Source organism: Rhamphochromis longiceps, linkage group LG19 (assembly GCF_057381845.1).
Source record: "Rhamphochromis longiceps isolate RC_006_pf linkage group LG19, R_longiceps_female_GT1.1, whole genome shotgun sequence".
Classification (NCBI taxonomy): Eukaryota; Metazoa; Chordata; class Actinopteri; order Cichliformes; family Cichlidae; genus Rhamphochromis; species Rhamphochromis longiceps.
The window spans coordinates 12,638,245-12,654,701 of record NC_140575.1 but is presented as its reverse complement, the minus strand read 5'-3'; the positions used below and the strand labels follow the sequence as shown (position 1 = coordinate 12,654,701).

The window sequence follows — 16,457 nt, the reverse complement described above, 5'->3', positions numbered from 1 at the left end:
GGATAAGCACAAGAGCGTGCAGACACTAAGGATATGTAATGTACTGCACAAAAATGGAACGACAGGAGCTTTACCTTTAGCTTGGGAGTAATTAAGGCAAGGAAAGAATTTATGAGATGTTCTCACAGGCTGCACAACCAACAGCTGAAGGTCCAGATGTGAGTCAGTTTCCTTTTTGTGGGACATCTAATGTTCTGCTTTCCATGTCTGCTTTTACTTATGAACCGAAAAGCTTCATTGTCCCTGGAGGGAAACCACTTTGCCAATGAGCCTTTCAAAAAATATTTTACATAAAAACCAGACGTGCATTTCCATTAAAATGCAAAAAACAACGATAGCTTATTAAAAGAAAGAACAAGTCACCAAGTGTGAGGTCAAAGGTCATGTTCAGCTTCAGATTTTATGCAATCCAGTAAGTGTTAAAGTGGTGTGAATTATTGCCACTATAAAACAGATGAGCAGAAAGTTTATTAGAGAGTTTATGTGGTGCAAACTTAAACATGCATTTGTTCTGAGATACAGTAACAATTATTTTAATGATTCCATCAGTAACGTCAAACCTGGTTACTTCCCCTTTTTCAGTGTACCTGCAAACTCCGTGAGGTGAGTGCTGCTTCAATCCAGCAGGTTATTCAACTGAATACCAACAGGGATTAAAAACATTAAAGCTACAAGTCAGACATTTGCTGGAAGTCTGCAGAGCTGTACAATAATCCTTTTTAGCATTTATATGACTCTGGGCAGCTCAGTACATCTGCATTTCCTGCCAACAGAGACACAACAGGGCATGTGTGCAAATGAGGGAAAACGTCACCTTAATTTTTCTGTTTGCTACTATCGGCTACAGCGCTCCTTCATTTAATGGTTCATTTTTCTCAACTTATGGAATCATAGTAGCTTTAAAGAAGCTTTAAATGGAAATGCATCTGTTTTAGATAGTATGTGTTAGATAAAAAGAAATTTAACACGTTTCCACTACCAGTCATTTCATATTCACATCTTTACAAAAAAGAAGACACTGTTAACAGCAGAGAGCACTAAACAAAGGAACAGTCCACTGGATAGAACGAGGCCAAAATGAGTTTTGTGTAAAAGACACATATATATCCAGTACATATGAATGTGTGAGTCCAAGTCCATCTAACCGACGAAAACAAGAAAAACAGTGAGTCCGAGAAACAGGCAGCTGAAGCTGTAGGCAGCCATCGACTGAGCGGACATGGTGATGGTGATTCCAGGCCTGCAGAGATCACAGTTTGCACCACAGAAGAAGCAGGAGTCCATGCCGGGCAGACCTCGCGAATTGTACATGCTCATCGCGTTTCTCGCTGAAATTAAAAATACGATCATTCACATTAAATATTTTTTTAAAAACGACACTATTCACAGTCGTACTCACTTGGCTCATAGTAGTCGTAAACGCGTGCCACAGCGTCGTGCACGCGGGCCACTTTGTAGTTTCTGACGAGGGGAAGGTTGATACAAACCTCTGACTTGTTGAGCTGCAAATGACACCAGAATAATGTCACTACGCACGTGATGTAATCGGATTCCTGCTATTTTATCAACATGCATTTTCATTTAATGTAGGAAACCAGTGCTGGTGAAGCATTGCAGGGCAAATGAAAAGGGGTTAATATCACACCCAAATAATACGCATAGAGCGGGTTTTAAAGCTTCACGCTGATTGCCGTTAGGCTGCTTCAAACACTTACTGAATCCAGGTACAGGATGACTTTCTCGGGTGCCGTCTCCACCTTCCTGATAACAGCTGATTGGACAGCAGCCTCAGGAGAGAGTGTGAACCCGCTGAGCAGGCCTACATCCAATATAACCATACCTGTGTGAGGTATCAGCTGACTGTCCTTTAATCTGGAGAGGACAAAATTTTCAGAGTGTTTAACATGCATAGTAACCAAATGATGATAAATCTTTTTGTCTGCGTAGGTTCTCAGTCATCCAGCTCATAGTAATGGATGTTTCACCTCAAAACATCTTCAAGAAACTTGATTTTGTTTTCAAGCTCCTTGGATAAATCATCTTCCTCCATCTCCCCCTGTCCCAGCATCCTCCCCCGTCACACTAACCCTCTGCATGGTCTCCTTCACCACATTCATGAATATTCTGTGAGGTCTTCCATCGTCCACCATCCCTCCTCTGCACGTGTCCAAACCATCTCAGCTGTGCCTTTCTGACTTTAACTCAGAAGAGCAAAATCCGATCTGTCCCTCTGATCTACTCATTTCTAATCCATCCTTTCAGGCTGGGTTAACCAAATAAAAATAAATACAGTACATAGAAACGCACTGTCCATGTGTGAACCGCTCACCTTGTGCATACAGACAACATCATGTGATTGTGGTCGCTGCCATCAGCAGCATCGATGCGTAATGAGAAAGCTTCGTCTGCAGCTTGCTGGTGGTTCTCTGCAAAAGTTTCCCTCTCCAAGTGGTAAAAGACGTTCAGCTGTAGTCATGGAAACAGTTACAAATGTTTGATTATCGATTAAAAGCTGAAGTATACAGTTAAAAGAAAACACACGTCTCATACAAAAACTAACAGCACAACGGAGAGATTAACCTTTCACCTCAGTTCTCCTCTCAGCGATTTTATCTGCAGTGCAGACAGATGCTGTCTGACGTTAATTGCTTGGGATCCATTATGATGCAGCATTTTCATTTATGATGCACAACGTTGTGCTAAGAGAAGCTATCGCGCACAGCTGCTGCTGCAGTTTATGCTGCTCGCGCGCTGGTGGTTAAACCGTCTGTCGAGCTCAACACGATGGAGGAAACATTCCTGATGTGTAAGGGCGAGTTCCAGTTTCTCATCAAATCTGTACCTTACAAATAATTCCTGAAATGGAACCACAGCGGTACACAGAAACAGAGAAGCCGTACAACTGCACCTGAAATGTGGCAAAGCCTCTGCCTTCCATGGATATTTTTAGATGCAGATTGTTTTCAGCAGGAATCTGAGAAACATGAAATGAAAATTGGAGATTAAATAAATTTCAGTTACTGTACATATCAACCATCTAACGCCAGGTAACGGATGCACCTCTTGACTTTGATATGTTCGATAGTTGGTGGCGTTGATTCGAAACAGTGATGAAGATTCTGGAGAAGACACACTGACCATGAGGTTGATGGCATTGGCACCGCTGAACGCTGCGTAGGAAGCCAGAGCCTGGAGAGCTACTACTGTGTCCTGAGGAAGGGAACAGAAGATGCAGCCATCGTGGATAAATATCGACTTTAGGGGCAGAATGTGGGAATATTTGTGAGAATCCATGGCGGAGCTGAAATATGCTGTATATCTGTACACAGGTGAGAATCAGTAAGAGGAAAAGAGGTTTGTCTCACCTGTGTTGTTCCGTAGCCTCCTAGATGGTTTCTCTGTGTGCTTAACCACTTCATTTGTGTAATGCCATCAAAGAGTGAGCCACGGTTGATGTGAGCTAGCAGCACATACGAGGCCATCTCGATCTGTGCTGAGGGCAGCTTCTGGTTACGTGACCTCGGGCCTGCAGACGAACTCCACATCATCACTCCATCTAAGAGAATAACCACAGGCTAACTGACACAGCCACTGTATAAGTCGGTAAGTAAAGGATGGGATGTTGCTGTTTTTATAAAAGCTTCAGATAGAAAAAAAGGCTGAGTCACCGATGTAGTCCGCTCTCTTGCCGAGTTGAGTCAGTGCGGTGAAAGAGACGGGACTGTTGACCAAAGCTAAAGCGTAAGCCGTCAGACACAGGCTGTAGTTACTAATCACTTCACTGGACACTTTGTCCTCCAGGTACTTTCTGGCCAGAGACACACTGGCTTCGTGTATCTCCTTCATACAGAGAAACCAATACAGTATTATTAGCATTCGCAGACATCCTGTCCATTTAAGTATCAGCTTCTAGAAAGCTTAAAAATAGATTTCTGCCCTAACTCACTGTGTAGATTTCATCCTGCATAAGTGCAATCAGGACATAAGCCGTCAGCGCCACCGGGCCCTTATCCAGCCCTCCCTGCATCTCGGTGTGGATCAGTCTGCCCACCTCACTGAACTCTCCTTGGGGGCCCTGGCGTTTTAAGAGCCAAGACACAGCCCTGTCCAGGATGCTCTGGTCTATCATCACGTAGGGCTGAGCCTGGAGGAAGCAGCGCAGCACAAAGGCCGTCAGCCTGGATCCAGAGAAAGAAGAGAGGAGAGAGAAGAAGGAGCATCAGAAAATTTGCGATTTTAGAGAAAACATTTATGAAAATGGACCACACGGGTGACCTTACCATGTGCTGCCAGAGGTGTCGCTGTTTCCAAAAGCACTGAAGGAACCGTCTTCTCTCTGGTAGGACAACTGTTTCTGATAACCTTACAGCAAAAAAGCAAAAATGCTTGTGACAAACCCCTTAATGGGCTCAGAGAACCTTCAATTTAACACTCAGAAGACGTTCTTATATATTGTGATAACTAGTTCTCCAGGTCAGTGATCTTTATGAGTGACCGAGGTCCATCTAACCTTCCATCATGTAAGCTAGAGCCTTTCTCCTGAGCTCTTGGTCATCCTGGTTTGAAGTGTCCAGGTACTGGATAACATATACACTTGGAGCAAAGTGGATCATGTTCTGTTCCCCACATCCAAGCGGCAGCTGAACCAGTGAACCCAAGTTGTTGATGGACAAAGCCAGGATATCGCCTGCGAGAAGCAGCAGGACAGAGGATGGAAAGATTTAACGCATGAACAACATGTTTGTTTTTGAGCAATTTGAGCTGGAAGGTGAGACCGGAATGGGAACAGAAAGTGTCTCTTTCACCAGACGAGTGTTCAAATAAGGTAACTTTTGAATGGAATATAAAGAGTATTTTTTTTAAATGGGCACCTTGAAAGTCGGGGAAGTGGCTTAAATGACACGTTACAGAAGGATGGAAAAAAAAACAGCCTCACTGAGCAGGAAGCCGCAGTTCTGCAAGATGAAACGTTTATCCTGCAGCTGACTATCAAGACAAGCTGAACCTGAAATCTATAGCTGAGGAAAATCCCGACGCTTGCTTTTCTGCTATGATACATGCCTAAATGACTCAAAGTAAACAAACTGCATGCACGAACAGTAAGAGGACAAACGGCAGACTTACCAGCCAGTACCACACGGGCCCTCTGACTGCCGGGCACCACATTTGGGGGGAAGGAGAAGGAGAGGGCTGTGGATTTGTTCCGTTTCTCCGGTTCCATCTCCAGGAACAGCGTCTGAGAGAAGTACTGTTCAACTCCCTCGGGCTTCAGGAACAAGCATTTCAGTGTTATGATAGGAATAACTGTGCCGCATAAGTTCAAAAGCACATCTTGTAGCGACATCGTGTTGCAGGCACCGTCCTATGCTCAGACATCTCCCTGCTTTATCATACCTTCACCATCACTCTCCAAACAAGACTGTCTGAGGCCTCTGCAGACACAGCATCCACAGATATCTCCACCTCACCCAGAGCCAAAGGCCTCACAGGGAACAGAGCTGAAGCAGAGCCGTGACTCTCCACGGTGACTTTCTGAGCATTGATAACAGATGCATCTTTTCGGTGTGTCAGAACAAACTCAAAGGACTTGCTCTGTGCTAGCAGCACGATGACCTACATATGCAGAGAAACGTATGACAGCAAAGCGCAATCTTTAAAAACAGGGAAAATATGCCGTGCCAGAAATGATGGAAGTGAGCAATAATTCATGCAACAGGGAGAGACTCGGATCTCTGTCAATAGATGTCAGATTATTTACCAAACTCAGCCTTATTCAGCTACAATGTACCACAAAGTGCGTCCTACATACATCCATCTCCTGCTCCAAATGGTTGATGATCTTCACTTCCAACACAATCTCCTCTCCTCTGATGAGGAGTGATGGGGCGCCCAGAGACAAGGAAAAATCTTTGGAGACAGTCAGCTGTCGATGAAACAACATAAGCGAGAGTTATTAAGAAGGTCGGGGAAGATAACTCCTCAGCATCTCAGTTCGTAAAACTCCTCGTTCGTAAAAGAAGGAAGCACGAATACCAGAAATGTGAAGAGTGTTTTGTTACCTTTTGCAGCACAGGAGTGAAGACCAAGCCCAGGTTCTCCGACATCACCACTGCTAAAGCTCCCATAGCAGTAATGCCATCTGGAACGAGTATTTTCTCACTTGTCCAAGTCCGATTGCTGAGAGAAAGGAAAAAGCAGCAATATTCAGTGAACTACAGGGAGTGCAGAATTATTAGGCAAGTTGTATTTTTGAGGAATAATTTTATTATTGAACAACAACCATGTTCTCAATGAACCCAAATAAAATCATTAATATCAAAGTTGAATGTTTTTGGAGGTAGTTTTTAGTTTGTTTTTAGTTTTAGCTATTTTAGGGGGATATCTGTGTATGCAGGTGACTATTACTGTGCATAATTATTAGGCAACTTAACAAAAAACAAATATATACCCATTTCAATTATTTATTTTTACCAGTGAAACCAATATAACATCTCCACATTCACAAACAGAGGTGGGACCAAGTCATTGTTTTGCAAGTCTCAAGTAAGTCTCAAGTCTTTATCCTCAAGTCTCAAGTCAAGTCTCAAGTAATGTCAGGCAAGTCAGAGTCGAGTCTCAAGTCACTGATGTAAAAGTCCGAGTCAAGTCACAAGTCTGAAACTTTGAATTTCAAGTCCTTTCGAGTCTTTAAAAAAAAAAAACAACGAAAAAATAATGTTGCAGTTATGCTAAATGTAAATATTAGACCATGTAATTTTAAAATCTGTGTTTTTCTCAACACATGACAAAATAGTTAACTTAGAAAATATACACAAATTGTGAAATTGCACCTCTTTAAAATGCAGCTCAATTAAACCTAGCTCCAAGAATAGTTTTCACCGACAGTTCTGAGATAAGCTGCATGTTATTCTTGGATGCGGTTGTAGGACCGGCTTTAAAATCGCATGACAAAAATATCATACACATTAAAAAAACTGTATCACCAACGTAGCCTGGACAACATTTGCTAGTTAGATGAAGTCAGCTATCTCATCGTAGCATATTTATATGCATATTTATAATCATACGGTTCTTGGAGTGAGTGCATACACTCATGAAGTTTAGTAACTTCAGGTCACTGCAACAAGCCCAGGTACAGTTTACCGACGGATGGGTACAGGACCTTGAAATGCACCGTGTAGAAAGTAAAGACCATCGTACGTATCATAAGTTTACCAGTCTCACAAATCGTCGTCATAAATACACATTCGTTAACCGTTTATTAATAGGACCTTTGAGCTCAACGGTAATTAATTAGTAGTGGAAATAATTTCTGGTACGCGTTACAGAAATGTAGCAGTGACAATAATATTGTATGCTGTAATCGTACTGGGCAATTAGTGATACAAAAAACCTGTTTTATCCTGTGAATAAAAGTATATGTTTTTGTCAATGTACCATAATAACAGAAGCGAAACGCAATATTGTGTCAGGACAATTCACTATTTATGCACAATAAATAAAGGAGCATAGCGCGACAATTCCTGTTCAGCGCCAGACTTGCTTGTAACCTATATCACCAGTTATGTTATGAAAATGACGTATTAACTACTAAAAAACACTGACCTTTGTGTAAATGCTTGGAGCAGACTAACATGTGAGCTGGAGGGTTCTGGGACGTTATATTTGACCTTTGAATGGCTGCAATCCAGGCCACCCGTCGCCTCTTTGTTACTTCGGAAACATGGCTCGAACAATTTCTCTTCAACGAGGTAATCCGATAACAACCGATCTCTTTACCCGTCGGCTTCCCATGGCTGTCATGCGACCGGCTATTGCAGTTAATAATACAATGGCTTCTTGTGTTTCTTTTTATCGCTGTATAACTGATTTTAATTGAAAGCCTGCGTGCGCTAGTACCGCTTGCCACGAGTTCCCAGAATCCTTTGCGGTTCTACCCGTGAATGACGTCACATTTTCAATCTCTATATAATATGCATGTTAAATTTTGTATTTGGGGTAAAATATCAAGTCTTTTCAAGTAAACCGGTTCAAGTCCAATTCAAGTCCCAAGTCATTGGTGTAAAAGTCCAAGTCAAGTCACAAGTCTTAGAACATTTTTTCAAGTCAAGTCTAAAGTCATAAAATTAATGACTCGAGTCTGACTCGAGTCCAAGTCATGTGACTCGAGTCCACACCTCTGTTCACAAATATACATTTCTGACATTCAAAAACAAAACAAAAACAAATCAGCGACCAATATAGCCACCTTTCTTTGCAAGGACACTCAAAAGCCTGCCATCCATGGATTCTGTCAGTGTTTTGATCTGTTCACCATCAACATTGCGTGCAGCAGCAACCACAGCCTCCCAGACACTGTTCAGAGAGGTGTACTGTTTTCCCTCCTTGTAAATCTCACATTTGATGATGGACCACAGGTTCTCAATGGGGTTCAGATCAGATGAACAAGGAGGCCATGTCATTAGTTTTTCTTCTTTTATACCCTTTCTTGCCAGCCACGCTGTGGAGTACTTGGACGCGTGTGATGGAGCATTGTCCTGCATGAAAATCATGTTTTTCTTGAAGGATGCAGACTTCTTCCTGTACCACTGCTTGAAGAAGGTGTCTTCCAGAAACTGGCAGTAGGACTGGGAGTTGAGCTTGACTCCATCCTCAACCCGAAAAGGCCCCACAAGCTCATCTTTGATGATACCAGCTCAAACCAGTACTCCACCTCCACCTTGCTGGCGTCTGAGTCGGACTGGAGCTCTCTGCCCTTTACCAATCCAGCCACGGGCCCATCCATCTGGCCCATCAAGACTCACTCTCATTTCATCAGTCCATAAAACCTTAGAAAAACCAGTCTTGAGATATTTCTTGGCCCAGTCTTGACGTTTCAGCTTGTGTGTCTTGTTCAGTGGTGGTCGTCTTTCAGCCTTTCTTACCTTGGCCATGCCTCTGAGTATTGCACACCTTGTGCTTTTGGGCACTCCAGTGATGTTGCAGCTCTGAAATATGGCCAAACTGGTGGCAAGTGGCATCTTGGCAGCTGCACGCTTGACTTTTCTCAGTTCATGGGCAGTTATTTTGGTTTTTCCACACGCTTCTTGTTGACTATTTTGAATGAAACGCTTGATTGTTCGATGATCACGCTTCAGAAGCTTTGCAATTTTGAGACTGCTGCATCCCTCTGCAAGATATCTCACTATTTTTGACTTTTCTGAGCCTGTCAAGTCCTTCTTTTAACCCATTTTGCCAAAGGAAAGGACGTTGCCTAATAATTCTGCACACCTGATATAGGGTGTTGATGTCATTAGACCACACCCCTTCTCATTACAGAGATGCACATCACCTAATATGCTTAATTGGTAGTAGGCTTTCGAGCCTATACAGCTTGGAGTAAGACAACATGCATGAAGAGGATGATGTGGACAAAATACTCATTTGCCTAATAATTCTGCACTCCCTGTAGTGGATCAGATGAATCACCTTCCCCTCTCAGCCCTTACCTAACGTTAGTGTTCAACCACAGCAAAGCTTCAGCACCATCCATCCAGTGGTGCCAGTCCTTGTGCACCTCTGGGGCATGTCCTTCTGAAAGCCATGAGATTGTATTTATAGCACTGAAGATGCAAAGTCAAGTCAGTATCGTAACTACAAAAAAAACAGCCGTTTTACCATTTTTAGGTCCAGGCTGGTTTTTCCTGTATAATTTCGTATTGGTCAGGATCTGAAGATCACAGTCCTGTGGTGGGACAGGAAGAGGAAAAATGGGTAAGAGTGAATCTGTTTGGGCGAGAAAGTTTTTAAATGGATTGTTGTCAGATCACCACATGAGTTAGAAGTCAGGTGTGACGTAAAGTCTAAGCGTCTTTATAGGAATCTGAGGCGATCGCAGTTTTTAAATGATCTATTCTACCACACACACACACTCACACCTACACTCTCACACACACTCACACCTACACTCTCTCTCACACACACACTCTCTACAGACTGTCAGAGCTTTGGAGGTGAGAAAAGGTGACACTTGGTTTCCTCTATTGCAGCGATCCTTAAGCCTCAGGTCCTGAATCCAGAGCACTGAGGTTACCAGCTCTTAGAAACAGGAGTCACCTCCTAACAAAGCGGACAGATATGTTATATCTGGACGAGCCGGTTTAGTGATCACTTTTTCAATTTCCGTGCAGTATCTAACTGGGAACAGTGTGCCGGGGGACTGAGGTGACTGGGAGAACAATATGAAGGAAATCGTGCGGTATCTAAAACAGGTGACTTTCTGATGAAGGTTCGCAGGAGCTCATGTTTCACAGATGAATTTTAAGCTTTTGTCTGCAGACATAATCAGCATTTATACAGAAGGAAGCATGGTTACTGCGGTCATACCCCTTCCTCTTTAAAGTTCAGATCGGGCTGCAGGGCGTCATCGTGTGTCCCCATTACCGTGACTGCCAGCTGAGACCTGGATTCAAGACCGGTCACAGTCAGCGATACCTGCTCACCTGGCTGGGCGCTTTCACTGCTCCACTTTAATGACACCTGAGGGGAGCACGCACACAGAGTACGGCACAGGATGAAGAGGATTACTGTTGGGAATTCATTAGAGCAATATAATAAAACGAGATCCTGTACATAGCTGTCTCGACTGATGGATATTTGTGCTGCGTCGCTGATGATCTCGCCGTCAGACAGGATGCAGTAAACGGTGACACAGGCCGCAGGGGCCCAGGACAGCGCTGGGGTCACAGAGAAGGACGAGGAGTTTTGGGTCCCAGCAGCTACCACCTGGCCTTTAGAGCTCACCTACAAAATACAGTGGGGCAAAAAAGTATTTAGTCAGCCACCGATTGTGCAAGTTCCCCCACCTAAAATGATGACAGAGGTCAGTAATTTGCACCAGAGGTACACGTCAACTGTGAGAGACAGAATGTGAAAAAAAAAAATCCATGAATCCACATGGTAGGATTTGTAAAGAATTTATTGGTAAATCAGGGTGGAAAATAAGTATTTGGTCAATAACAAAAATACAACTCAATACTTTGTAACATAACCTTTGTTGGCAATAACAGAGGTCAAACGTTTTCTATAGGTCTTTACCAGGTTTGCACACACAGTAGCTGGTATTTTGGCCCATTCCTCCATGCAGATCTTCTCGAGAGCAGTGATGTTTTGGGGCTGTCGCCGAGCAACACGGACTTTCAACTCCCGCCACAGATTTTCTATGGGGTTGAGGTCTGGAGACTGGCTAGGCCACTCCAGGACTTTCAAATGCTTCTTACGGAGCCACTCCTTTGTTGCCCGGGCGGTGTGTTTTGGATCATTGTCATGTTGGAAGACCCAGCCTCATTTCATCTTCAAAGTTCTCACTGATGGAAGGAGGTTTTGGCTCAAAATCTCACGATACATGGCCCCATTCATTCTGTCCTTAACACGGATCAGTCGTCCTGTCCCCGTGGCAGAAAAACAGCCCCATAGCATGATGTTTCCACCCCCATGCTTCACAGTAGGTATGGTGTTCTTGGGATGCAACTCAGTATTCTTCTTCCTCCAAACACGACGAGTTGAGTTTATACCAAAAAGTTCTACTTTGGTTTCATCTGACCACATGACATTCTCCCAATCCTCTGCTGTATCATCCATGTGCTCTCTGGCAAACTTCAGACGGGCCTGGACATGCACTGGCTTCAGCAGCGGAACACGTCTGGCACTGCGGGATTTGATTCCCTGCCGTTGTAGTGTGTTACTGATGGTGACCTTTGTTACTTTGGTCCCAGCTCTCTGCAGGTCATTCACCAGGTCCCCCCGTGTGGTTCTGGGATCTTTGCTCACCGTTCTCATGATCATTTTGACCCCACGGGATGAGATCTTGCGTGCAGCCCCAGATCGAGGGAGATTATCAGTGGTCTTGTATGTCTTCCATTTTCTGATGATTGCTCCCACAGTTGATTTTTTCACACCAAGCTGCTTGCCTATTGTAGATTCACTCTTCCCAGTCTGGTGCAGGTCTACAATACTTTTCCTGGTGTCCTTCGAAAGCTCTTTGGTCTTGGCCATGGCGGAGTTTGGAGTCTGACTGTTTGAGGCTGTGGACAGGTGTCTTTTATACAGATGATGAGTTCAAACAGGTGCCATTCATACAGGTAACGAGTGGGGGACAGAAAAGCTTCTTACAGAAGACGTTACAGGTCTGTGAGAGCCAGAGATTTTCCTTGTTTGAGGTGACCAAATACTTATTTTCCACCCTGATTTACGAATAAATTCTTTACAAATCCTACCATGTGAATTCATGGATTTTTTTTCCACATTCTGTCTCTCACAGTTGAAGTGTACCTCTGGTGCAAATTACTGACCTCTGTCATCATTTTAAGTGGGGGAACTTGCACAATCGGTGGCTGACTAAATACTTTTTTGCCCCACTGTACATACATTACTAAATCATTGATGGGTTGAAGAAGTGTCACGGACAGGTGCACAACTTCCGGTAACAGTGTTTAAACACACACATAGTACTCTGCATTAATGAGTAATTGTGTGTAACACAACAAAGCCACAGAAATGATTTACAGTTAGAAGCTTAGACACTTATGTGCTGGCCACTGTAAGATTTTCTTGCAATTCATAAGATTAATTTTACTTTACAATATGTTGCATTTTGTCCTTAATGCAGAAAAGATGCAGAAAATCAAATGCACACACTGTGTATTTAACCAAACATACCACAAAGTGAAGCTTGGTCAGGTTAAAGGTGCTCTCTACATTTATCTGCAGAGGCAAGCCAATCTGGAAATTAAATAAATATAGTTACATTTTGGATACATGCAGCTGTGATATATTAAAAATATTAACTTTGTATATAATACCTGTGCAGATGTGTTGCCGGGGGCGATCTGAACATACGAGTCGCTCGGAGAGGAGAAGTTGTTGGAAATCTTCAGAGTCTCCTCACTGGACTGAAATCTGGCCTAAAAATCAGTATTTATAGCAGTAAGATAAAGAAAATGTGCACTTATGAACTGATGTTCTCCATCTTTCTTTGTTCTTCTGAAAACATAACACATCAGAGGTCGTGTTTTTAATTTCAGTCATTTCTCTTAAATTTAATGTCATCTTTTACGCTACTGAAACTCTTACAAGCAACAAAAGTACAGAACTGTGATTGTTCTGCAAGTCCACCTTTGCGTGTTGGAGAATTACATTACTGACCTGAATAAAGAGCGTCACAACTTGAGCCTGTAATTTAAACCTGATGCGGACGTCCCCGTCCTCAGACACAGGAAGTATCAGAGCTGTGGGTTCTGCGTTTTTCACAGACGTTATCTGATTGATTTGAACCACAGCAGAGTGCTTTAGATCCACTGAGCTGAGCGGCTTCCTGTCGTATCTTGAGATCCTGAGCTGTGAAACAGAGGAGGCACTAATACTGTGTCCAAAAGGCTCTGACATGTGAGTTATGATAATAATAATAACTCACGTTTGTAGAGAAGTGTAACGACGGCTTTAGCGTGGGTGGAAAATCGTGGAATGTGAGCTGGAATACATTCTGCATCAGGTGGACTTTCACGGTTTTGTTCACTTTAAACCCTTAACAAAGAACATTATGTTGTTTGGTGAAGTTAAAGTTATACTTGCAGCAACGCTGGTTTATTAAAATGCGTCATACCTGTGGTGCTGTCGTTAACAGAGACAGTAACGTGCACAGTGGGACGACCGTCACTGCTAACTGATGAAGTATGCAGAGCCTGGAGTTGATCATTGCTGAAGAAAAACTGTGTTGATCCGTAGAACTGAAAGCGAAGGTTAAAAATGACAGATAGTGTCTCTTATAGTTTCTATTGCTGTTTCAGTTTATGATTAAAGATATGAAAAACTGAAGAAAAGGGGACATGGAGAGCTTCACCTCTTTAGTTTGCATAGCAGAGGTCGTGTTGCTCATAGCAGACTCCAGAGAAACAACTAATGTTCCACCTAAGGGTCGTCCACCAGGGTACCTAAATGGAAAAACACATTAATGCTGCTTCACTTGCTTCACTTATATGTATGAAAATATGTTATTGGCTGAAATGATCCAGATGAGCTCACAGTGCTCTCACTGATCCTGAGACGTCATCTCCAGCAAGGATGTGTGACGGCGTCTTGATCAGAACGTCAAAGTGTGGGCGCTCTGTGAGACAGGATGGTCATTTTGGTAGATCTCAGTTTAATCCTAGTTTCGATACCAAGAACAAAGCACTGCAGAAGTGGACGCTGGGAAAATTACAAGCTGACCTGAGACTCAACAAGAAGATTAGAAGATCCATCAAAACAAAAATGTCAGCGAGTGGCGTGACAGGAAGATCGCCAAAGGGAACAGACGTTGCCATTTGGGAACTGTGACTTTAAGTCATTTAGAAAATGTAGAGCTGAAGTACGTGGCGATTCTACAGCAGGGGTGTCAAATATAAAGCCTGGGGGCCAGAATCGGCCCGTCGAAGACTACAGTTGACCCGACAGGATGGAAAATATGAAAGAGGGAATCAATTTAAGCCCAAAGAATCAGGCTGACAGATTTCCTTCATTTACTACAGCAGCATGTAGTTGAAACTGCATGTCTTTTTTTCCTATATCAAAATATTTCAGGGATCAAATGTGCAGTCAAACTTCTTTACACCGACAGAAAGGGGAGTTTCACTGGTCCGACCCACTTCAGGGGCTGTTTGTGGCTCACAATGCAAAATGAGTTTGACATTCCCGTTTTAGAGGGAAAGTCAAGGCATCGCAAAAGGATTTGGATAAATCCTAGGCATTAAATGTAATAGGAATCCATCCAGCTGTTGTCAGAATGATTCACTCTGAACCACTGATGTTGTTCAGGTCAACCAGTGCCGTCTATCCTCAAACTGACCGATCGAACATAAACCATCACCGTTATTTTGGAATAAATCGATATGCACGTTACCATGAAGCTCCACAACAAACTGCTTCTCGTCAGCCACACCCTGCATGTAAGAAGAGGGAAGCTCGGATGAGAAGATATTCCTTCTTAGTCCATCACAGCGTGCAGAGGGGAAAACAACAACAACCCTACATTCACAGTAGCTGCGATCACCCAGCGTCCAAGAGCAGCCGTCTGGGACAAAGGGAATTCTCGCAACACGTTTCCCAGATTGGGCGTGGACTCCCACCTGTCAACGATATTCCCACTGGGATCCTGCATGTAAGAAAGGAATATCAGTCAAGGTCCCAGTGAGCAATGAAAAAAGAACAGAGTTCCTGTGGCTTTGTTCTTTCACACAGACAATAGAGACGCACCCGTACAGAGAGATCCACTCTGTCCTTGTATGGATGGTTATCCAGCTGAACACACACGGCTCTGACTTTGACTGCGTCCCCTGGATGGTAGCGGGATCTGTCAGTTTGGATAAAGGTGGACACATTCCTGGGACTGAAGGTTAGGGTGGTGGTGTTGGTGAAAATGACAGTGTTTCCTTTGTAGCCCCGCACCGTCAGGTTTAAGAGGGAATTCTGGGTTAAGGAGTCAGGAATCTGGAGCGATGACATAAGTGTTAACACTGTGATCCCAGTCAGAAAGACTTTTTTTCCCCCCTCTACTGCCGTGAGAAGAAATAAAAACTATACTTACAGGAGGAAGCGTGAGGACACTCGTCAAACCTTTAAAACAGAATGACCTTTTAACCCTCCCGAAAGTTAAAAGAAACTAATTCAAGCTTGAATCGGCTTGTGACTGCACATCACCTTCTTGGAAGTCTTCGGTCAGCGATACTTTGGTGCTTCCACGTCCCAATTCAGCTGTCACCGTGCCCGGGAAGTCTCCGAACACGGTGACGGCCAGAGGAGTCGGCGTGCCAGCGTGCACCACCTCTGGACCTGAGACCAGATACAACGTAGCACTGGCACAGAGGAAAGAAAGGTGCGTTACTGACGAACGGAGGTGGTTGTGCGCCATCAATTCATTCACGAATGCAGGCGTTCTCGTTCAGGAAACGAATGCGACTCCCTTCATACCAAATTCCACCACTTACCTGGATGAATTCTGCGTCCGACCAGAAACGGCAAAACTCACAACTTTGAAACAAACAGCTAGGGTCCAGATCGCGTTCATGTTCACAGTCACGCTTCGAATGTTTGCTTCTGACTCCAAACTGACAGCAAACGCGTCACTTTACCTGTACCTGAGTGACCAAGCTCCTCCTCCTGTCCTCCTGCCAGGGCCCCAGGGGGCTCCTCTCACACGCATAGGAAGATTAGGAAGCATATCACACGCAGCACACAAAGCATAGCAGGAGGGTGTGCACACACTCGACACCTTTGCCTGGGGAGAGACCAGCATCATTTGTCCGTGGAGACAATTCCAATCCACTTCCAAAGCCCGGAGAGACACACCGAGGTGTTATTGTATCCATAACTAGGAGAGATCATCTTAAATGTCACAAGGAACAGAAAACTGCATGTGTATTAGACACAAAACGACCATATTATTT

The 16,457-nt window shown here is 43.7% G+C and overlaps 1 protein-coding gene across 3 annotated transcripts; it reads right to left on the bottom strand.

Annotated features, from left to right (window-relative positions):
* Positions 1 to 421: 421 nt before the first annotated feature.
* LOC146646345 (CD109 antigen-like) lies at positions 422 to 16,099 on the bottom strand. 3 transcript variants are annotated; one of them, XM_085391990.1, is made up of 32 exons: positions 15,999 to 16,099; positions 15,712 to 15,866; positions 15,599 to 15,627; positions 15,268 to 15,501; positions 15,044 to 15,166; positions 14,915 to 14,954; positions 14,059 to 14,140; positions 13,877 to 13,967; positions 13,640 to 13,763; positions 13,451 to 13,560; positions 13,183 to 13,374; positions 12,840 to 12,941; positions 12,697 to 12,759; positions 10,612 to 10,782; positions 10,366 to 10,518; positions 9,658 to 9,724; positions 9,489 to 9,573; positions 6,060 to 6,177; positions 5,810 to 5,923; positions 5,395 to 5,613; positions 5,125 to 5,266; positions 4,511 to 4,687; positions 4,281 to 4,362; positions 3,947 to 4,178; positions 3,669 to 3,840; positions 3,366 to 3,556; positions 3,061 to 3,210; positions 2,909 to 2,974; positions 2,330 to 2,466; positions 1,716 to 1,872; positions 1,400 to 1,502; positions 423 to 1,328 (listed from the first exon to the last, which is right to left on the bottom strand). In XM_085391990.1, exons 1-32 carry the CDS (start codon positions 16,076 to 16,078, stop codon positions 1,141 to 1,143), a joined length of 4,149 nt encoding a protein of 1,382 aa, XP_085248116.1. In that variant the 5' UTR covers positions 16,079 to 16,099; the 3' UTR covers positions 423 to 1,140. The 3 variants fall into 3 exon arrangements, with proteins under 3 accessions (XP_085248115.1, XP_085248116.1, XP_085248113.1); XM_085391989.1 differs by having other exon boundaries at positions 422 to 1,328; positions 9,489 to 9,570; positions 10,366 to 10,782; XM_085391987.1 differs by having other exon boundaries at positions 10,366 to 10,782.
* Positions 16,100 to 16,457: the final 358 nt, after the last annotated feature.